At 39.6% G+C, this 23,169-nt stretch overlaps 1 protein-coding gene across 10 annotated transcripts in view; it reads left to right on the top strand.

Annotated features, from left to right (window-relative positions):
* Nucleotides 1-22,141, top strand: part of PIBF1 (progesterone immunomodulatory binding factor 1) — a 217,420-nt gene extending 195,279 nt beyond the window's left edge. For 5 of the 10 annotated variants that reach the window (XM_075591011.1, XM_075591009.1, XM_075591012.1 and 2 more), the window contains 3 exons: nucleotides 4,909-4,993; nucleotides 19,316-19,495; nucleotides 20,423-21,236. In XM_075591011.1, coding sequence (XP_075447126.1) covers nucleotides 4,909-4,993; nucleotides 19,316-19,495; nucleotides 20,423-20,476 — 319 coding nt within the window. In that variant the 3' untranslated portion in view covers nucleotides 20,477-21,236. Of the gene's footprint in view, nucleotides 1-4,908; nucleotides 4,994-11,211; nucleotides 11,344-18,416; nucleotides 18,517-19,315; nucleotides 19,496-20,422 lie in introns of those variants that run through there. The other 5 variants (XR_012799926.1, XR_012799924.1, XR_012799925.1 and 2 more) reach the window with 5 other exon arrangements.
* Nucleotides 22,142-23,169: the final 1,028 nt, after the last annotated feature.

Below are 23,169 nucleotides of genomic sequence, written 5' to 3'. Positions count from 1 at the left end.
TGTAAACCCTGCGCCCCCTGCCGTTAATCTCACGCCCCCCAGTTTGCGCACCGCTGTTATAAGATATGGGAGCCCTGGTATTCATTGGGGAATCTGTAAAAAAAAAAAAAACCATTTGCATTGATATGGGTAAAGAGTGAAATCCTTTTTGGAAAATTTTACGATACGATTGATAACAATGTGGTACTACTCCCCCCTCCCCTCCCCTTTTCTACTTTCTGTATCCCTTCCATTTTTGCTTTTCTAAAAATCTAATAAAGTATAAGTTACAAAAAAAAATGGCATTGAGTTGAATTTAAAAAATAAAAATTCGTCACTTATCTAATACTACAGAACTGATTTATTAAAAAAAAAAGATTTCGCTTGGTTTGCTGCTTTAAAGCTACATTGTTTTGAACAACAAATAGTGAAGAACGGTTTCTCTCTATATACTGTATTTATTTTTAAACTTGAGCTATTAAAAGGCTTACATTGGCTTTATAACTGCAGGACAACGGTCCGCAGTGAGATAGCATAGTGCCTTTTGTGGGATCGAAAAAGCAAACGCATATAACACGTTAAGTCTCTTTATAAATGGAAATTCTTTTTTTAGTCGAGGCTAGAGATGCGTAGTTCGTATATTATTCACAGATTATTTTTGACACTTGAAGTCCTCTACCAGTACCTTTTGTATGTACGTCAGAACACAGAGTAACTGAAGGAACGTGTGATGCAACAAATAGTTGTTACTGTAACAACCAAACAATCTGTTTTATTTTTACTTGACACAGCAAAAAAGTTATTTTAAACAAAAGAAACTTTGCTATCTTGATCCTAGTCATTTGTGACGCCTTTTGAAGTGGTCATATTTTCTGTTTTTAGTATGTATATATAGACATTTCTAGGCATGTAGGTCCGTTAATGAGGAAATCCGTACCCTACGTGCAATTTGTTTTAGCACAATTATGTAAATAACATGGACCCTTTTGTAGCACAGCATAAAAAATTTTTGCTTTGCAAACGTTTATTTACACTGTGTTATAATAAATTGTCAGAGAGAAAGTCTGAAAGTCTCTGCTGATTAACCCTCATTACTGATTCATTCTGGCGTGTTTCTCTTTTTACCTGCAGTTCTCATCTGATAATTGTTTGTGCCTAAGCTGAACATTTTGTGGTAAATGTTGTGATACAGTTTTCCACACACAGGCATTTAGATTGGATAATTATGTTCCAATTTTGCCATGTTCTACAAATGGAGAGCACTGTAGCCGGCAAAAGGGGCTTGGTGTGGAAAGGTCGCCAAATTATATTTCTTATATATATTTTTTTTGTATTGCAAAATGCTCTTCAGCGATACCTCTACCTGCCATCTAATTGCTGTAGAGCCATTGACTTATCTCCTAACTTTCTCCACCGTAATGCAATGCTATAATCAGCCCTCATGTTTGTGTTTGCTAGATTACTTTCAAGATCGGAACCCAAAATCATTTATATATAATCATGATTCCTCACTCCCTCCTCCCCAAAATAACGAATGATTACTGGATTAATTCCCTAGCAACTTGGAAGAAAGACAGAAATCCAAAACTTCATGCGTTTATAGACCTTTGTAGGTGGCCATTTACAGGGTACAAATGGGTTTGTACTTGCCTATTGATCATGGTACAAATGCAGGGACTGTTTTACTCCCCAGAGAATGAGCAACAAAATTCAGAGAGATATTTTGCGTCTTAAATTCTTTTTGAAAAGATGTAATTTCTAAACAAACGCTTGACTTTATGTAAAACTACCACATCCGGTTTTAGCTGAAATAAGGAGAATCCATGTGAATGGGAAACCTTTCAATCACTATTAAAATAGTGTGTGCATTATTTTACAAATGGAGATGGACAATCGAGAAGTACTTGGAATGTAATTGACATTATTTCCCAAATGCGAGCGGTGTGAAAGCTTGCAGTCATTTTGTAGTTTTGTTACTTTGACAGTTTGTGAAATCTAGGAGTGGTTAAACTTGTATTTTCATAAAAGGTGCCAAATAGCACCCAGAACATTTTTTTTATTGCCTCTTAAATCTGGAATTTAGCCCTTTTTTTCTGCATAATAAAAAAGAGGCTGCAACGGCTATTGTGAGAAAAAGAAGAGTTACGCAAATGAGCAGAGATATACAGGCATACCCCGGTTTAAGGACACTCACGAGTAAGGGCATAATCGCCCAATAGGCAAGCGGCAGCTCACGCATGCGCCTGTCAGCATTTCCTGAACAGCAATACCAGCTCGCTACCTGTACCGAAGCTGTGCACAAGTGGGGAGACTATAGAGCATGTTACAAATGCGTTATTTACATCAGTTATGCACGTATATGACGATTGCAGTACAGAACATGCATGCAGAAGTTCATGCCGATTTGAGTTCTAGGGAATTCTGGGCTAAGTCCCTGTCAGGGTAAACTCATCTACTGAGTTCCCAGCACCTAGGAAAGTCTAGTTTTCGACCCCAGTCCCAAAGTAAGTCTGTCTTTTTGTCTGTATTTTGTATATCATTGTGTGTAAGTGAATTTGTGTGAATAAACTTCAATTTATTTCATTACCTTGTTTTGCTCAATGAACGATCCTGGCAAAAAGGTGTAAATTGCCTGGTCTCCCGTGACATACTGTTACAATTGCTAACTAAAAGATTGCCCTTCTAGTTCATGCGTGTTTTATCATTTATAAATTAACAGATTTTAGCTCCATAACTTTAAAAAAAAATGATAAACTTTATTTTGACATACCTGTAGTGTTTAGTATAGAACTTAACCTTTTCAAACCATACCATACTTCTGTGAAAGTTTATTTTTATTATATATAAATGATTTAGTATTCTGCATTCTAAAAAGTGTTAGTGCATTGTAATCTGTATAATTGTATTTCTGCACCTGCAAATGCTTTAGCCCTGGAGATGTGAAGAACATTAACAATTGGGGGGGTTTAACAATGATTTTGACATTCCACTGGAGCCATGTTATTTACGGAGTACAGATGACAACTGTACCTCGTAAATAACATTCTTTAGAAATATGTTACCTGCCAGCATTAGTAAAGATCTGAGAGGTATTTGAATGAAGTACAAAAGCACACCGCCTCTGTACGCTATGAACCCGGATCCATCACATCATATATATTGTGCCAAAAAGAGTGTAACTAGGATTGTGACCTCATATATACAACAAAAGACAAAAAGGCCTAGTGCTACTGTACATCTGAAGAGCCTGAGACAGCAAGGAGAGGAGGAGACAGATCGATGATTAGGAGGAGGGGATGGAGAGCAGTGTGCATATGGGGCAGGAGGGAGTGCAAGGAGATGTTAGGAGAGACAGCAAGATAAGTAGTAGGAGGAAACAGACAGCAAGGAGAGGAGGAACATATTTTGACTGCAACAATATTTTTCTGCACATAAGGTATAGCTTTGTGCATTTTCAATTTGTTTATTTTCACAAAGTTTACTCTTTGAAACAATATTGAGATCAAATGGACCTAGCTTGCAATTCAATATGAATGCTGTTCTCTGACAATATCAAGAAGTTCCATTTTACTTTCCCCTCGCCTACTATGCAAGCCTACAGACATGCCCATTTCGCACACATTGTTTTTATCATTAACGTATCGACACACTAGAGCTTTTCTTACTTAGCATTTTTTTTTTTTAAATGGGTGAAAATCTATGTGTATTGTCTCATAGTACAGAACTGATTATTTATTTATTTATTAAACACACATGTAGGATATTGCTTGGTCTGCAGGCCCAGATCCACAGAAGAGTGCTAAGCTTTAGTACCCCCCTCCGCTCCCATTCAAATGAAATAAATGAGAGTAAGGGTGTGCAAGAACTTAGCACCCTTTTGTGGATTTGGGCGTAAAACCTTTATTTCACAAACATGTTATTCACCTCCTTAATACTTCCTGTCAATGTACTACTGCTCTTTCATAACTTGAGTCTTCCCATTCACATACAATGGCAGTATACTTTCCTGGGGGTCTTAAGCTGGTGGTTTTGTGCCTCATACTGCCAGAAAGTGTTGGCAAACAGTTTTGAATAATGTCACGCGTGACCCTATTAAGCCGGTAAAATAGGACCATGAAACAGCAAACTTTGTAATATGTAATATAATTATATTAATAAAGTTAACAATGCATTCATGACTGGTAGAATTGATCGCCAAGATGTGCTCCATTAATAGGAGACTGCATAACAATGATGATACACATGCTGTAGTTACTATTACAAAATGTGCTGTAATAAATAACCTAGATATGTTGGGAGCTAAACTGCTTACACTACACAATTAATGCCAACAATGAAAAATGAAAACTCAATAAAAAGCAATAATAGGCTGCAATAAAGGTATTGACTGTTTTGTTATAGATTTTTTTTTTTCTATTAATAAAGTAATGGAGATCACCAAAGATATCCGAAGCAAATGGCCATCATCTACACACACTGTACAGTATTTCACACAGAATGAATGCTTCCATATAACGTTCAGCGCAGCTAACATATTTAGATTATTTTACATGTTGGTAAATCTCATTTAATGTGGTCCAGCTTAGTTTTATCAATTCATTTGGCATAGGGCAGTAGAGGTCTCGATTTAGTCGATTTATCCGGGGTGGAAAGACTCAATTCACACTCAAAGGCTTTTCATTTCTGAATGAAACCCCATGACTTTCTACTCAATTCAATTAAGGGCCCCCAGTGCAAAGAGCAAGCCCCGGAGAACCGTTTATAGCTTTGCAACTTGTGGAACATATATGTACCATTATGTAAAATATCAGTGAATATATTGCCTTCTCTCAGTTGCCAGCATTATTTGTTTTGCTGAAATTATATGCTGGGAATACAATATATTAATTTTTGCGTTTAATTTGAACATATTTTCTATATTTGTTTCAGTAATTTAAATAAAGAAAAGACTTCTCTCCTTCGTGTCAAAAACCAAATGGCAGCAGATCTGGAAAAGCTTTTAAATCATCGTGAGGTAAAGTATGGTTTTTCTGCACCGTGAACGGATGTAAAAAAATAATGCCACCAAATGGAATTGGACAATGAAATGTATATATTGGACTCTGTTTCCTGACTGATTTAAATGTGCAGCTTAGAAATCAGTTGGGTGTGTGCAACTTGAATAAAGTGACAATGTTAATTGATCATGACTTACTTGATTGATAAATGTAAACTCGTAGCTTAAAACAAAACTTGAATTATCACTCTCAATCATGTGACCGCTTCTACGATGACGCAACAGAAGATTAGGAGTCCTCTTCCATTCCTCTAACTGATAGATCACGTTCTGCATTCTACAGGAGCACAGAAAGTCATCTCTCGTACAAAAATAAGCGGTTAGATTGACATAGCTACTACGTCATGGGGCATCTTGAGTGCCAGACACCATGACATAGTAACTACATCTATAGGGCACCCAATGGGTTCAATCTCCCTCTGCGAAAAAAAATGGCTACCAAATATCTGGCCAATAGGTAGATGGAAGATCATCAGTTTGGGGCTTCCTATTGGATGACCTTTCAAATCCCCTTTAAAAATGAGGAAGTAATACTTCACCGGTAACTCAGGAACTAGGGGGAGCCCAGCGCTGAAAGTGGTGCAGTACAGTTTGAGGACCTCAGTTCTGTAAACAGATAGAGGTTAGTTAAGGTGGATTGCTCCTTTAAGATAAAAATACATAGCTTTTCATGTTTGTTCTTCATTATTACTACTTTCTATATGGATCTGATGTAGATTAATTGGATGTTTTTATACGAGGAAACTACATTTCTCCAACTCCGTTACTGCTGCTAGGACTTTGAGTTACATGAATCAGAGTACAGGTGTACTGTACCTTCTCTAGCTGCAGTTATATCCGCTGCTTCAGGCCGAAATAAGTGATGTTCTAGAACCACATAAAAAACATTCAAGAACTATCTTCCAATATTTAGTGTAAGGCAGTTGTGCTCAAACTGAGTCCTCAAGGGCTACCAGTATGACAGGTTAAGAAAGAAATTCTCCTTTCTAGTTTCAACTAGAAAGATCTACATTACACCTGTGATGCTCAAACTCCATCCTCAAGGGCGACCAACAGGCCAGGTTTTAAAGATATCCCAAACTTCAGCACAGGTGTCTTAATCAGTGACAGTCATTTTGATTGAGCTACCTGTGCTGAAAAAGGGATATCCTTAAAACCTGGCCTGTTGGTCGCCCTTGAGGATGGAGTTTGAGCATTACTGGTGTCAGGTAGATCTTTCTAGTTAAAACTAGAAAGGAGTATTTCTTTCTTGACATAAACTCTTAGGAATGATATAAAGTTATTTAGTTGGTGAGACAGAAACAAGCCTTGTTTTATTTTTCTATTTGAAATAAACACTTTTCTGTTTTGACTTGAGCACCACCCAACAAAGATATTTTGCTAGCACTGGTGTATTTTAGTCTCTTACACATAGATTACACTTTTTTCCAACCCTGGAGCTCTTCTTTATTTCAGATTACCTTTCATCTTGATGTTGCCATAAAGAACCAGCCCTACAGTTTTCAATTTGAATATAGAGCTGAATGATCAGACATGCTTTAGGATTTTTGGTGGTTCAGATCACTCATTTTTATTCTAGTGGAAAACTATGGTTATAAGTAAAGATTACAAATCCCTTTGGTATCAGGCAGCCTATCAAGAATGAGAATGTCAGTGCGATATATTTGTAATTACGTCAATATGATTTTTTTTTTAACTGTATTTGCCGGCTATGCGTGACCTCTCCTTTAGGATGTTGTCCAGTTTCTTGTTTCCTGCTTCACCATCTGCAGGGATTAGCTTCTCTATTGTCACAGTTTCAGTGTTCCAGATTTGCTACTCTGCCCCTTGCAGTGCCTTCTGAGAGAAGGTTTGAGGCTGACAGCTAGCTCAAATTTGTTTGCTTATAATTACTTTGCTTTACTTTCAATTACTATTTGAGTCACTAATTCTTCTCATTCATCTACCAGAATGTGTTGCTTAGTGGTTCCAATCGTGACATTGTATGCAAAAAGCTGAATTCTTCCATCAACCAATTGGCCTGTTTGATCGTGAGCAGAGAAAGTGTGCTTTGGATATGGTTACAGATCTTGATACACTAACGGTCAATAAATGAAAAAATTGGTGCTGTTTGTGTTTAACACAAGTTGTATTTATTGACTTATTCACTCAAGTCATATCGCCAACATTAAAGCAGTGATTTTTACCTCACTGATACATTGGCGATATGTTTAAAGCGACATATGCAAATGAGTAATTAATGACAAATTACTTATTCACTTCCTGTTCACTTAAGTCTGATATCGGGCTGCTGCCAAAAAAATACCACTAGCCCAGGCTGGCATTAGCCCTATCTTGCCTTTTATATATAATGGTCACTATTTACATAGGCAAGATAGCCTAAACCAACCTTTAACAGCAACCTATACACATTTAACAGCATTTTAATATATTAACCCCTTAGTAGCTAAGATGGACAGCTAGTTCTCGGTCTCCTGAGGGGGTCACCTAGAAGAGTTTAATAGGTAGTAACGTATAAGGCTTTGTTTTATACACCCACAAAGAACCAAAGATTGTTTTTGGGGATATATTGCTCATTTTTACAGCCCTGCGGGGTCACGTGCACACAGGTGTGGCGTTCGTGACAATGGCCATCTTCAATCCAAAGCCATTCGCGCCCCTCAGATCGATTTCTCAATGTTGATTGAAGCCCATTATCCTCTGTTGGATGAAGAATAATCCTCAATGGAATTAGTTATTTATTTATTTTTTTAACTGGGAGCAATGTCCTTTCTTTGCCGATGACTGCGGTAGTATGGAAGGACATGGCCCTTTTATAGGGCCTATCACCATAAATGGGTTACGTGATAAAGCAACCAATCAGATTGCTTGCTTTACCATCTGTTTCCAGCCCCAGTAATGGCATAATATGTTTAGGCACGTTATGTAATTGACACATGGTTCTCACCTTTGGATGGAATCGGTGACGTAATATGCGGATGGGGTTAGGATGGATGGTTAGATCCCATGGGGGAGGGCAAAAGATTGGGGGGGGGGGTTAACCCCTTGTTTGCCACAGCAGTTAGTAGGGCATTGCAAAGAATGGTAAGCAAGGAGAGGAATTAGTGTAGCGTAATGGTGTAGTGTGCTTGAAGACATCGATTTGCTATGCATTGGAAAGCCATCAAGTATTAACTGGGTTAAAATATTGATCTGCCATTGGGTGTAAAAATGCTATTACGTTACCCGAGCCATGTGGGGCTTTGACGTTATTTAGGAATTTGCTATAGTGACTCACGTTTCTCCTGCATTATCATTAAAAAACACATTCATATGAGGTTATTAACAAAGATACCTGAGCATAGTCATGTATAATATTAAACCTGTCAGCATTTTCCGAGCTGCACATTGTTCTAAACTTTGTTCAGAATTTATGTTCTCTGTAGAATACGTAAACAGACAGAATTTGGAATTTCTTACATATTTTACACCGGGTGTCTGGCGCTCAGAAGAATCCACCTCTGATATTAAGGCATTGCTCCTCCTGCACTAGTCTCAAAACCTTGCAAAAGTGTGCTTTAGGTCAGACTGTAAGGACTGTAGGAGCTTTCACCCTATCAAATGATACGTCTGTGCTGTGAGAAGATGAGCTGTTGTAGAGTATTCTTCATATGCGCTGCAGTATCCAGACTAGAATAATGTGACCTGAGGAAAGAAAACTCATTCAAACCTTTCGGACTTTTATCTAGTTCTCCTTTTTTATTTAATACCTTTTCTGGGACTCTGAAGGAAATGTCCCCTTTGAATATTTAGCAATAACCACTATTAAACGTATGCAGTGAATACACCCTCACTTTGAGCTGTAAGCATATTAAAAGAGCAGTCGTCCTAAAAATGCAGATCAAAATGCTATTTTTTTTTGTTAGGCCTACCTTCTTCTGTTTAAGGCTGAGTCCACGCTGCTGCTGAGCACCCTCATGCTTGGAGAGCAGTGATGTCACCAGCTCTCCAAGCATGAGTGATCAGTGTCCAGTAACATTTTTAGAGCAGGAGCGGGGGGGCGTGCCTATTACGGGAGGGGGGGGGTGTCATTGGCTGTATAGGGGCTGTCTGTGTTTCTGTGTGTGTCTCTCCCCCATTGCTCTCTCCCTCCCTTCTCCCCCCTCTCTCCCTTCTCCCCCCCCCTCTCTCCCTTCTCCCCCCCCCTCTCCCTTCTCCCCCCTCTCTCTCTCACTTCTCCCCCCCCTCTCTCTCTCCCTTCTCCCCCCTCTCTCTCTCCCTTCTCCCCCCCTCTCTCCCTTCTCCCCCCTCTCTCTCCCTTCTCCCCCCTCTCTCTCCCTTCTCCCCCACCACACCACTCCGTTTGCCCCCCCCACCCCAGCAGCAGCCCGTTTGCCCCCCCACCCCAGCCTGTGTGCCCCCATCCCAGCATCAGCTTGTTTGCCCCACCCCAGCAGCAGCCTGTTTGCCTCCCACCACCACCCCAGCAGCAGCACCACCCCAGCAGCAGCCTGTTTGCCCCCCTGCACCACCCTAGCAGCAGCCCGTTTGCCACCCCAGCAGCAGCCTGTTTGCCCCCCCACCCCAGCAGTAGTCCGTTTGCCCCCCCCACCCCAGCAGTAGTCCGTTTGCCCCCTCCCCACCCCAGCAGTAGTCCGTTTGCCCCCCTCACCCCAGCAGCAGCCCGTTTGCCCCCCCCACCCCAGCAGTAGTCCGTTTGCCCCCCCACCCCAGCAGCAGTCCGTTTGCCCCCCCCCACCCCAGCAGTGTTCCGTTTGCCTCCCCCCCCAGTATTCCGTTTGCCCCCCCCCCACCCCAGCAGTAGTCCATTTGCCCCCTCCCCCCCCCCCCCCCATCCCCTTCCACTTCTCTCTGCTCCCTCTCGGCTAAAAAATTAATGTGTGTGTGTGACAGGAGTAAAACATGCCCTCTCACTTCCCATTGGTCAGAGCAGGGTCATATGACCCTGCTCTCAGCAAGAAAGTATCTCTCCCTTGTCTCCCCAAACACAACGCTTGGGAGCGCGTGTGTGCACGCGCATGAGCGCGCGAGCACAGCGGGAGAGGGGATATGCTGATCTACATTGCAGAAGGTAAACGCGCCAAGCGCATAGCGAGCTCAGCGCCAGCGGGGACTCAGCCTAAGGGATCGACTAACGTGGGTCATAAGCAGCATATCAAAGGGTGCTCTGTTTTCTGTCAGAAAATGTTTAGTTGGGATTTTTATTTAGCATTTTATCACCTTGAACAAATGCTTTATGCTGATTATTTTTAATAGGATTTTCCGTAAAATAAAAAAGAATGTGGAAAACGGTGAACCACATACAGGGCTCGAAGTGTGAAAAGGACAGATTCCATTGCAAAGTTGTTATTTTGTCGCAACCCGAGCTGAAATCTACCTGCGCCAGGCAGCGCCTCTGTATCAATCTTAGTTGTGCCATTTTCAGGGGTGCGTCTGCGTCAGCATGCGGTGAGGGATTTATGGTGCAGGTCGGAGGTGAGGGATTTATGGAGCAGGTCGGAGGAGCACATTTGCATATTGACGTAGGTCGATGTATTAAAAAAATGTGTGGCCGGCGTAATCATTTTTTTTTTTTGTACAGTATGCGCCAAACTGTAAAACACTAGAAACACACTTTATAAATATTGTGTTTCAGACAAATAAATGCAATATTTGTTTTTAAAACAACTGTGTTAGTGCACACGTACCTGTCTCCTACCCCATTTGTTTCATCATATAAAGTAATGTTTTATTCCATGTGAAAATGTATTCCTAAAAGTGTTCCTGCAAATGTGGAACGCCGATATGTGACCGTTTTGTTACCTATAGAAGATCCATAAATTGTGGACGTGACCCCTTTTCCTTTTATATATATATATATATATATATATATATATATATATATATATATATATATATACAGCTCAACCCCGTTATAACGCGATCCGTTATAATGCGAATCCGCTTATAACGCGATGCAAGTGTGGCTCCCAATTTTCGTATTTATGAATACTTTACAACACAATTATTGGTATCTTAAATACTTTATAGTACAATGCATACAATTGTACAGTACATAATTTATAACGCGATCCTCTTATAACGCGATGTGGTTCTTTGGACCCCAAGAACAGCGTTATAAGGGGGTTGAGCTGTATATATATGTTATTTATGGATATATATTTTTTCTCATATAGCACTGACCGTGTATGCAGCGCTGTACATACAATTTTGCAGCACAATGCGTCGATGCCCCGTAGAGCTTACAATCTAATTTGTTGCCTGAGTTACAGGATAATACATACCTTCCAACTGTCCCTATTTAGCAGGTACTGTACCTATTTTTTATGTCATGTGCCTATTAAAACCAGCTGTGCCTTTTATAACTTGTTCTGCCCGTATATGAGAGCAGTTAATGTTTCATGGTCTTTTGTTTCACTTATTGGAGTTCTCATTTTCATTAACGTATTTTTTAAATGTATGATTTTCTTTGTTACACACGAACTGACTGATTTTTAATGGGATGATCAAAATAAACCATCTGGTAGTACATGAGCGGCCAACTCCATTCCTCAAGGGCCACCAACAGATCAGGTTTTAATGATATCCCTGCTTCAGCACAGGTGGCTCTGCCATTGACTTAGCCATTGATTGAGCCACCTGTGCTGAAGTAGGGATATCCTAAAAACCTGACTTGTTTGTCACTCCTGCGCTAGTGTAAATTTATGTAAGCAAAAATCCATTTTCTGTTACGATCGAATAAAGGGTTAGAAACCAAAGTGACCTGTTTGGATTACCTGATTAGGATGGTACGCTGATCGAGAAGAATATGTGTCTACTTTAGAGCAGGTTAGGCGGGAGGGAGTTTAACCATAGACAGATATCTGTAGTTGATCCGATTTTCAAAACATTTCAATGTATGACCACAAAGTCATTTAGCACATACTGGCAATTAATTTTTCAGTGAAATACAATTTCATAAAGTTGCAGCTGTGTAAACTCAGACGTCGCGCTGCACACTCTGTAGAGCAGGGTGCATCTCGATGTAAACACAGATGACAAGAATCTACTGTATTAACACTGCCTTGGGATTCCTCGCTGCTGTGATCGCAAAGTGAAAGAAAGATAGAAGTGTGCTAATCATTATATCAAGTTAACCTTGTAATGATGGGATCACGTGCAATCTGCTAAACAGGACCCTGCTAGATAACAATCTAATGTACATAGGAAATGTAAATAGAGCACTCAAATTCAGAAAATAGTTAGATAAGAGAGTTTACTGCTAGTTATATCTAATCAAGCTGGTGCTTCAACTCTGTGAATTTCATTGATTGAAGTTGCCGTCCCACTTTTTTTCCATCAAGAAATATTTTGGTCGCCAGTAGATGACATTTTCCAGTCTCATCTACACTCCAAGCAGATTGATAGTAGAGCTTCTAAAGAACACTGACAGCAGTTGTCAGTTACTCTCTGTCCTAATTTACACCACCAATTATTAGATCTGTTAAATTATGAATGCACAGTAGCCCATCCATAGTTCAGGTTTGATCGAGACTTCCATTATAAACCCCCCTTTTTTAGTTGCGCAAAACTCTCAAAAATTCACCAATATGTACCACCACTATGCTTGAAAGTTAGGATGGTGTTGACTGGGTGATGTGCAGTGTTGATCTTGCGCAAGATGTAACGCTTGGCATTTAGACCAAAAAGTTAAATTTGTGTTTACGAAAAGCATATAGATGATACTGCAGACGTGGGAAAAGGTGTTGTGGTCGGAATTGAAACCAAAAGTAAAATTTTTGTTTCGTCTGACCACAACACATTTTCCCACATGTCTGCAGTATCAGCTATATGCTTTTTTGCAAACAAAAATGTTACATTTTGGGTTAAATGTATGTATGTCTTTATGTATATAGCGCCATTACTGTACATAGCGCTTTACAGTAATCTTACACGTGACAATCGTATAAATAACAAATAATACAAATAACAGATCATGGGAATAAGTGCTCCAGACTTAAAAATTAACATTTAGGAAGAGGAGTCCCTGCTCCAAAGAACTTACAATCTAAAGTCCAAGCATTACGTCTGGTGCAAGCCCAACACTGCACATCACCCGCTTAACACCATCCCAACTGTCAAGCATGGTGGTGGCAACATCATGTTATGGGGATGCTTTTCTCTTCAGCAGGGACTGGGAAACTTGTCAGGAAAGAGGGGAGAATGTATGGTGCATAGTACAGGAAAACCTGTTTGAGACAGCCAAGACTCTGGGGAGGAAATTCACATTTCAGCAGGACAATGACCCGAAGCACAAAGTCACACTGGAGTGGTTGAACAAGAAGAGAATGAATGTTCTTGAGTGGCCCAGTCAAAGTCCTGACTTGAATCCAAGCAAAAAGTTATGGCGAGACTTGCAGATTGCAGTAAATTGACGATCCCAAACAAACTTATCAGAACTGGATCAATTTTCCCTGTGGAAAATGGGCAAAAATATCACCATTCTACTGTGTAAAGCTTGAAGAGACCGATCTAAAAAGACTAATAGCTATAATTGCAACAAAAGGTGCTTCTAAAGGGGATGAATACTTATGTATCCAGTAAATGTCAATGGTTTTTTTTCTCTTTGCTGATATTTAACTTCCTTCTATAACTGTGTTCAGTTTAACCACTACAGCTTTGTAGTTTTTACTAAAAAAAAAAAAAAAAAAAGAACTTTTTTTAATAAAATAAAAAAATGTGCATACAGTACATGTGTAATTTAACAACTTCTGACATTATTGGTAGGGGTGAATACTTCTGTAAACCACTGTGTGTGTGTATATATATATATATATATATATATATATATATATATATATATATATATATATATACACACACACACACACACTTAAATATATATAGATATTCACATACACAACACACACTCACACAGTGAGGAGATATTATATATATATTTTTTTTTATATATATATATATATATATATATATATTATCACGGAGACAGTCAGCACACTAATGTAGAGCATAAGGCAGATGCTAGTCCCATAGGAGAACACACAGCATAGTAACCAGTCAAGGAGACAGCATACAGCAGGGAGTAATCCAAAAAGCAATTGTATTGAAAACAAACAGTTACACGAAAGCCAACGTTTCGGTCCCACAGGGAGAACTTCCTCAGGGCCGTGCAAACACCAAATGTGAGTGACCCACATATATATATAACCCCACCCAGAGTGCACCACAAACAAAATACACCAATCACCAACACCCAATCAGTATCAAGATGAACCTCACCTGACTGTCCCACAACACTAGCCAATACCTGTAGAGGAATCATGCCTTCCACACCTATGACCGGAGGGAGTTCAATGCTGCAATCAGAACGGCCCGTTCTGACGTCATTGCCTTGCGACTTGTGCCGGTATTCGCAGCGCATCACCTATCGTGCATGCGCATCCAAAAATGCTGTAAGCCGGGGAGCCAATGGAGAAAACGCAGCTGTGTGCTGAATCGGGACACAGGCAACGTCAATAGTATACCTGGCAACCTCAGACGCCAGCGGACAGCTAGCGCAGAACAGAAAAAACTAGTGCGGCTCGCAGGGGCCCAAAGCGCATAGGAGCATGGAAGGAAATGCATCTAATTCCGTTGACTGTAATGCATATCAAAAGAAACACTCTGAAATGCTGACACCAATCCTGAAATTGGTGGTCTGGATACAAAAATGGCAACAAAATATATAATAATATAAGCAGTCTAGCAGGACTGACAGAATGCAGAGGATTGTACTTAAAGTAACAAACTAAGTAGCATCAATCGCATAAATACATAGTCACACGACATGAATCATTTGTATACCAAGTAGTATTTTTTCTAAATTAATGATTAATTTTTATATAGCAGCAACCATGTCAAATCATATAATCCATTTATCGTAAATGGAACTACATGTATAACACACTTAACGACATTCCCTCGTGTAACAAACTTACAATCGTACATTATGACCGTATTATCTCTACAACTCAGCCGTGATTACTACAACTTTGAAATACCTGCAGAGAATTCTCCCAATAGTTTGGTATGAGCCCTGAACAACAGAATCATCTATATTCGATATACCAAATATAAAATTGAAGTTGTTACGCTGTGTGCCTACATTTGCAAAGCTACCAGCCTGTTCCAAAATAGTAGTTAAGGTGTTATATGGCTGAGTGATTTCAATTTACGGTATACCAACTTCATTCTTGCTGTAGTACGGAAACATGTTGGGGGTTTTTGTGTGCTTTCTACTGTTTTACTATGAAATAAGTAAAACAGAAGTTTACTCAGTTTTCACAATAGCAATCTACAGTATGTATCCTGTAAAGTGGATTGCTATGTTTTTTCTCTCTGATTCTGCAACACATGTACACATACCACTTGTTAATGTCAAAACATTGCCTGATTTAATCTCTAATGATGGAGCATCTAGATACTAATATACTTGTCTGAGCTATTTTCATCAAGAAATGCTGTCTATGTATCCCCTTGGCAACATGATTGCAGAGTTTACAACTTGAAGCAGCATATTGGCATCAGCTATGCAGTCCTCTTAAACAGCTGCTCCGCAGTTGAGCTGTTTTAACATGCCACTGCACATGGCTGAATTATGCAAATGGTTAATATTAAATAACTAAGGCTCTGCCTTGAACAACAAATTGGTGATTAGTGAATGAAGTAAACGTACTGTTTTGGTATACATTGTTAGTAATGTATAGTGAATGCATGTTTTACGGTACATACGGCTGCTACTTTTTGCTCTAATGTTTTGTATTTTATATCATGTTTTAATGCTTTGATTGGACCACAAACTTAAAAGCAAAGTATTACAGGCTATCTTTTGATTTGTTGAAATAAACCGTTGGCATTCAGAAATGTTTTCTATATAAATGCTTTTCAAGCTCTAGCCTAGTTCACTGGCACACAAATGCCATTCATATTGTTCTTTGCGGATACTACACTGCAATAATGTACAGAAACTAGAATTGACATTGTTTGTATGTATATCTTTATATAGAGCTATCCATGTAAATAGCGCTTCCCACCGGTAATACATGTGACATATAACACATAGTGTGAATAAGCGCTTCAGTCCCTGCCCTGAAGAGTTTACAATCTAGGTCATGTCACAAAGAAGTTAAAAAGTCAAGAAGCTCTGCACTAGACCTCTACTTTGCAAGTATCTTTACTCTCACTTAAACCCCTATTTTATCATATGTACACGAAGATACTGAATACCAATCAGTCCAGATGAAAATGGTCTATGTGTATATGGATTGGTGTGATTAAGATGGCAATATGTATCACTCTAAACACGGCCCAATAGTAAATAAATACACAAGATACTTATATTAAGGCAATTCTATGTGTGATAGGTAGGGTGCGATCAAAATAATCACTAAGCATATAACCCTAATAAATCTAAATATTGCTAACTTCTGTCGTAAATTAGTCAGACGCGTAACAGAAGGTCGTGGTCGTGAAGTCACGTACCACAAGGTCCCACCGCAGAGAGGTTGCAGTAGTGGGGTCTGGGGTGGAGAGGTTAGAGTCGTTGTATATACTTGCCATGGTCAGGTAGGAGAGGTCTGGAATGTAGAGGGTACAAGAAGCTGAGGTCGGAGCTGGAGAGGGTAGAATGCTCGTGGTCCGAATGCCGAGGTCAGGGTAGGAGAGTTACGGAGGATCGATGATAGCCGAGGTCAGTAGTCCAGAGAAGCGGTAGTCCAAAGGCAAGCCGGGCCAGTACACAGGTAAGTAATAGCAGGACAAGACAGGACGTAGAAGCGCAGGATAGGTAAGCACAGTAAACAAGAATCTATACTCCGCCAAAATGCTGGAAGAGCCAATCCCCAGAGAGGGGTGAAGCGTAGGTGCAGAGACAGTGATAGACAGAGAGCGTGGGACAGGTGAAGGTGGTAAGGGGCTGATGGGCTAGTTGCCACGGAGCTTCGGTGCGTTGTGCACGCTGATGATGTGGCGCAACCTTGGGAGGGAGACAACACCCGCGGCATCTGGTGACGTCAGGGCTATGCGCATGGGTGCCGCGCGACTCGCGGGAGAAGTACCGTCCGAGGAAGCTGTGCGCGCAGGTAGTGCAGGAGCGGCAAAGATCTGGACGCCTCATACATTTACTGCAGAAGTTAGCAATATTTGCATTGGACATAATCCCCTTTAGACTTATTAGGATCATGTGTTTAGAAATTATTTTGATTGCACCCTACCTATCACACATAGAATTGCCTTAATATAAGTATCTTGTGTATGTATTTACTGTTGGGTCATTTTTACAGTGATCTATATATATATATATATATATATATATATTGCCATCTTAATCACACCACTATATATACACAGCAATTGTTGTCGCACTTGGGTCATTTGTATACCCTTTCTATTTTAACCTTGATACTTTATTAAAATTATATTTTTAACTACTACATATTACTGTCCGCTTCGTTCTTCGTTCTTCGGTTGACGATTCTAGCATATATTTACTATTTTCACATTGGTTTTCTCTGAACTACCTAATTGAGCAATACCTTTTCCTCTATACTATATTGAGTGTCATTAAGTGCATGTCATTTTGGGACTTTTTCTGATCCACCATTTCCATCTGGACTGAGTGGTATTCAAAATCTTTGTGTACATTACATTACATATCATTTCCCCTAGTGCACCAGTCACTTATCATTCCTATTAGGAGTGCTGGTATCCCATTTGTTTTCTATTTCCTATTTTATCATGTTGTACCTAAAAATACATTTGTATACATACCATTTATAATTATTTGTAGAAATAGCCTTTACTTTTCTCTTTTTTTTTTATATCGATCACATTGCCAGATACCCCCGCTCTTAGTTTTCTGTTTCTTAGAAATATGGATGTAAAAACAGTTTTTGACGAACCAGTATTTTTATTTAAAAAAAAACCCTAAATTTTCCACATTCCGAGCTCCTAACATGGAATTTTCGGTAAACACTGGTATAATAATGTCTACTGTGGAGACAGAGTACTATCTTATAGTGAGCTACATCGTAGCAGGGGCAGTTGCTACAATAAATTCACATGGTTTGTGTCTCTGCTGTACTTTAGGTTATATTCTCTTAAGGATGAAGGAATATTGAATGGGTGGAAGTGTAAGAAGATTAATGTATAATTGAACAGTATAATATGTCCCTTTCCTAATCTGATTTAAGATCTTTATTTATATGGAACAGGTTGTAAAAATAAAACATGGCATAGAGGAACATCTTGAGTACATTCCCTTCATTTTCAGACATGTATAAATGTAACTCACTGATTCAATAATAGTTACTGATGTGTTTATACCTGTACATTTTCCTTCTAGTTGTGGGTGTAAGTTACTGTGACGTTGCACTGTGAACAAGAAGATTTGGTTTCAGAACTGCCTCTTGCTATTCTGGGCACGTTTCTCAGTGCCACTACAGGTAGCAAAATTAAATTGTATTATAAGACAAACATTCACAGTTCTACATTGTACAGTATTAAGTACATTAGCAATGCTATGTATGTCTTTATTTATATAGCGCCATTAATGTACATAGCGCTTTACAGTAGTAATACATGTGAAAATCATATACATAACAAATAATACAAATAACAGATCATGGGAATAAGAGCTTCAGACATAAAAGTAACATTTAGGAAGAGGAGTCCCTGCTCCGAAGAGCTTACAATCTAATTATATAAAGCATTGAGAAGCGGATTTTACCAGCATAATTGTGAGCACCCAATCTTCAATCTTTAATATAATAATCACGAAAACAAAGTAAACAACGCATGTTCTACCTTTGTAAATTGTAATATTCCCACTCCAATAAATAAATGCTTCACGTTGCTGCCGTTGTCCACTGTTTCAGAAAATGTTAACCTCCAACATATATACTGGCATTTTGATAGACGTAAAATGGGCATCAACAAGAATCTGCCAATGAGACGTGTTGCATATATGCCAAGATATTTTGTTCATTGCCTTAATGGCGCAATCTCTAAAGTTTGGAGAACCTGGTTCAAGAACGAATGCCAGATCCTTGTTATCTTGGAGAAGTACTGTAGCCTTTGTTTCCTCTGGCCCGGGTGCCTCGAATGTATAATGGAAAACTGATCATGTAAGCACTCCAGCATAGTTAGGTTCTGTGTGTAAACTCAAGAGCACAACGGATGGTTTATTGCAAACCTTAACATGTATTTGTTATACAAAATAACTTCTATTTTCCTCATTTACAGGAGCTAGCTGAAATGAAGCAGGTTCTACTTGGAATTCATAATAAGCGGCATGGTGAAAGCTTATCTCATTCTCGAGAGCATGTGAGGAATCTGACAACAAAACTGAAATCTAAATCTCCTGAACGTGTGTTACAGCTTCATCAAGAAGATAATATATTTATACCAAAGCCAACATTGTTTGTAAGTGTTTCCTTTCCTCTTTTAATGCTATTTCAGTTAATGGTGAACTACTATTTGCAGTGGGTGACTTTGATCTTCATCTTTACAACTGCAATATAACTATGAATAAAGGTTTATAGTCTTCCATTTTATTGTACTTATTTGAAGTATTTTTCTTCAGTCTGGCTATCATTCTTTTTTTTTTTTTTACATTTGTTTACATTTAGATTATTTATGCATGCTGCAAACGTCCCTGACTGTTCTCTTATGATGCCGGTGCAAAACCGGTTGAAATCCCTTTTTCATTCTGCAAGAAACAAAAGTAATTCTGATTACAATCACAAATTATATTTTGTGTATATATATATATATATATAGTCTGGGGGGGGTTATACCCCTTAACCCCCCCCCCCCCCCCCCCTTTTTTTCCGAGATGATAATGTGAAACCCTATTTTCAGCTCTGAGGATCCACTGGTTCCTGAGTTATTTAGTGGTAAAAGTAGTGCGTAATAGTCTCCCTCTTTCCCCAACCCCCATTTCCTCCTCCTTCCCCCTTATTCCACCCTCCCCCTTATTACCTACTCCTCCTCTTCCCCTCCTCCTCTTTCCCTCCTCCTCCTCTTTCCCTCCTCCTCATACTCTTTCCCTCCTTCTCCTCCTCTTTCCCTCCTCCTCCTCTTCTCCCCCCTCTCCTCTTCCCAATCCCCCTCTTCCCCCTCCCCCATACTTTCCCCTCCTCCTCTCTTCCCCCCCATCTCTCTTCCCCCCTCCACCCCCCAATATAGGGTTCTCAGTATAGGGAGATAGAATATGAACAGCGAGTGAAAGGTTTTAGGCACAATATGCATCACATTGCAAGTCTTAAAAGCTACATAGAAATGGACAAAAAAAGTGTGTGTGTGTTATAATATTTATTTATTACTGTAATGTTTTTCTTTTTATGACAGACAAAAAAAGAAGCGCCAGAATGGTACAAAAGACTGAAACAGAAAACAACATGAAAGAACACATCTTTACTAAATTGCTGTAAATGTGTGACAAAGAAAAGACGTTAGAAATAGTAATCATTTTTACTTTTATTGACTTTTATAGGAATTATGTTTTTAATTTCTTTTGACATAGTATAAGAAAAGTAATATATTAATGTTGTTACAATGAATATTGACTGAAACAAATTGTATTATTGAAGCAAAACTACATTTTGCCAATGTGTTAATTAAACAGTCTTCTACCAAGAGAGCTGCCAAACTACTATTCATTTTTATATGAAGCTGGTTGTGTAACATTTGTAACTGAGAGTAACATATACACACAATAAACTCACACATTGCCATATTTCTAATTGAAATGCTTTCTGACAAACGCTGACCACAACAATACTAATTCATGTTTAATAGATTGCTTCATTCTATTGCACACATTAAGACTTGTGTATTACTGTAACGGACGTGCTCGCCAGAAACCGGGACTGGACCGCGGGGCTGAGGTGGGGATGTGAATACACCGACCTTAGGCCGCGAAGCCGGTTCTGGATTGCACAGTTCGTAGTCGTTCATAGCAGGGCCAGGGTAATCCTTTGACACGCCAGGGTTGGGGACAGTAGAAACATCGATATCCAAGTAGGGGTTCGGCAACGGGAAGTCAGGTGCGCTCCACTTCAGCGTAGGAGCAGCAGCAGCGAGGGAGTGGCCTCTGCGCAAGGAGCAGGAACGGCCCATAGTACTGGTCACAGCAAAGGGAGAAGGCAGACCGGACTGGGCACACCGCAGGGCAGCACTGGCAAACCATCGCTTCAGCACAGGAGTCCAAAACAGGCCTCTGCGAGGAGAGAGCGCAGCAGACCTCAGGACTCAGAAGGCAGACCTCTGCTATGGGAAAAGGCAGCAGGTCACGGGACAGGAACCAGATCCAGGAACAATAATACATGAACAGGGCGGACAAACAGGTAGCTTGTGGCAAACACAGTTGCATCCTATGAGAAAGGACTATGTCGGCACTGAGGCAGTGTGAGAGAATAGTATAAGAAGGCCAGCGGGCCAATCACAGGAGAGAGGTATGAGGGCATTCCTCCAATGAGAGAGCATCGAGGCAGGACTGCAGTAATTGCCAGCAAAGGTGGATGTGAGGGGAGGTTGTCTAGAAACAGCACAGTAATGTAAGGAAAGGGTTTCCACCAAAACCAATAACGGATTCCTTACAATTACTAATAAGCTATGCACATAAGGACAGGGTTCATGGGATAACTCGATAGTCTTTATTAGCATAAACATGCAGCTGTGCTGCATACTGAACACACCAACGAAATATTTCTTGTAATACTTTCTTCACCAACCCATTATTGTTTATTTTGATGGAGCCAATGTATTCTATTGCATTATATAATGCTATGTCAAAAGACAAATTATACTTTGATAGTTGTTTAAAACTGCTTCAGTTACATCCAAGAACACCTACAAAAAATACCAGTAGCAGAGATCTGTAGCTCTGTTTTACATGTTTACGTGTATACACACAATTATTGTGTCACGGTTCATCTTTTTTACATTTGAGTATAAAGAAAAAAAGATTCCCTATTAGTAAGACCACATTTAGGCCCATATTCCCTAATTGCTGTTAAGTGAATGGGATTTATTAAAGCCCCGCACCCTTTCGTGAATATGTGAAAATTAACACAAACCGTATTTATTTAAATAATAGATCTACTTGTCATCAATGTAAATTATTACGTATTTCCTGTGGTTCTTTTGTTTTGTTTTTTCAACGTACAATAAAAAAATTATGTTTTCAAACAGACATATATAGAAATTAAACATTATAATATGGATATATGGAGGTGAGGGGTACAAAAAGCAAAAGGTGGGGGGGGGGGTACAGCAAACCAGGTGTTCATCATTATACGATACGTTGCTCGTTATTAACACAGACTGTGCCGTCAGACTGAGGGGACCACTAGCCCTTCCCCGGAGCCCACTCCAATGTTTCCCATTTTTTAGCATAACCTTGTACTGAATGTCAGTCCGAGTTGACACCGGGGATCCTCCCAGCAAGCCACTATCCGGTGGCGGAAACTGCTAGTGATGGGTTACAGACAAAGGGAACCTGTGTCCACCTGTGAGCTACCTATATGAGAAATCCACGGTAGTCAGATTTTTTGGTAGTTATGACGTGTCATTCAGGAAACTAGTCAATTTTTCCATCATATAAATAAACCATAGTAAAAAACAATAGGTAGCGCTAATATAACAGAAATATTAGTGAATGAATAATGGGCAGCCTGGATATAACTCTGACCCCTGGTCAGATAGTAGCAATGGAACTGGGAATATATCACTGGCGCTCACAACAAATATAAATAAATGAATTCAGACAACCAGATGGTGTACTGGCAGATCCAAGGATGATCTCCGCAGGACGCAGTCAGATATGAAATATAAAGAAACAAAAACACATAGTGTAATACAGTAAACACTCAAAAAGAAACTAACTGACAAAGACTAACAATTGTTGCTGAAACCACACAGTAGACTAATAAAAAACATTTAATATATCATAAATAAAGGAAAGATCACATAGATAGCAATTTGAAAGTCCCACTAGTATCCTGCTTGTGGCTGAAGTACCCGCTTACCAGAAGGTAGATGGCAAATAGCAGTGGATATTCAGAGAGTATCCCCTCTCATAGAACGCCGGTACA

Source organism: Ascaphus truei, chromosome 3, assembly GCF_040206685.1.
Source record: "Ascaphus truei isolate aAscTru1 chromosome 3, aAscTru1.hap1, whole genome shotgun sequence".
NCBI lineage: Eukaryota > Metazoa > Chordata > Amphibia > Anura > Ascaphidae > Ascaphus > Ascaphus truei.
The sequence above is the reverse complement of the archived record's forward strand: the minus strand, read 5'-3'. Positions and strand labels throughout refer to the sequence as shown.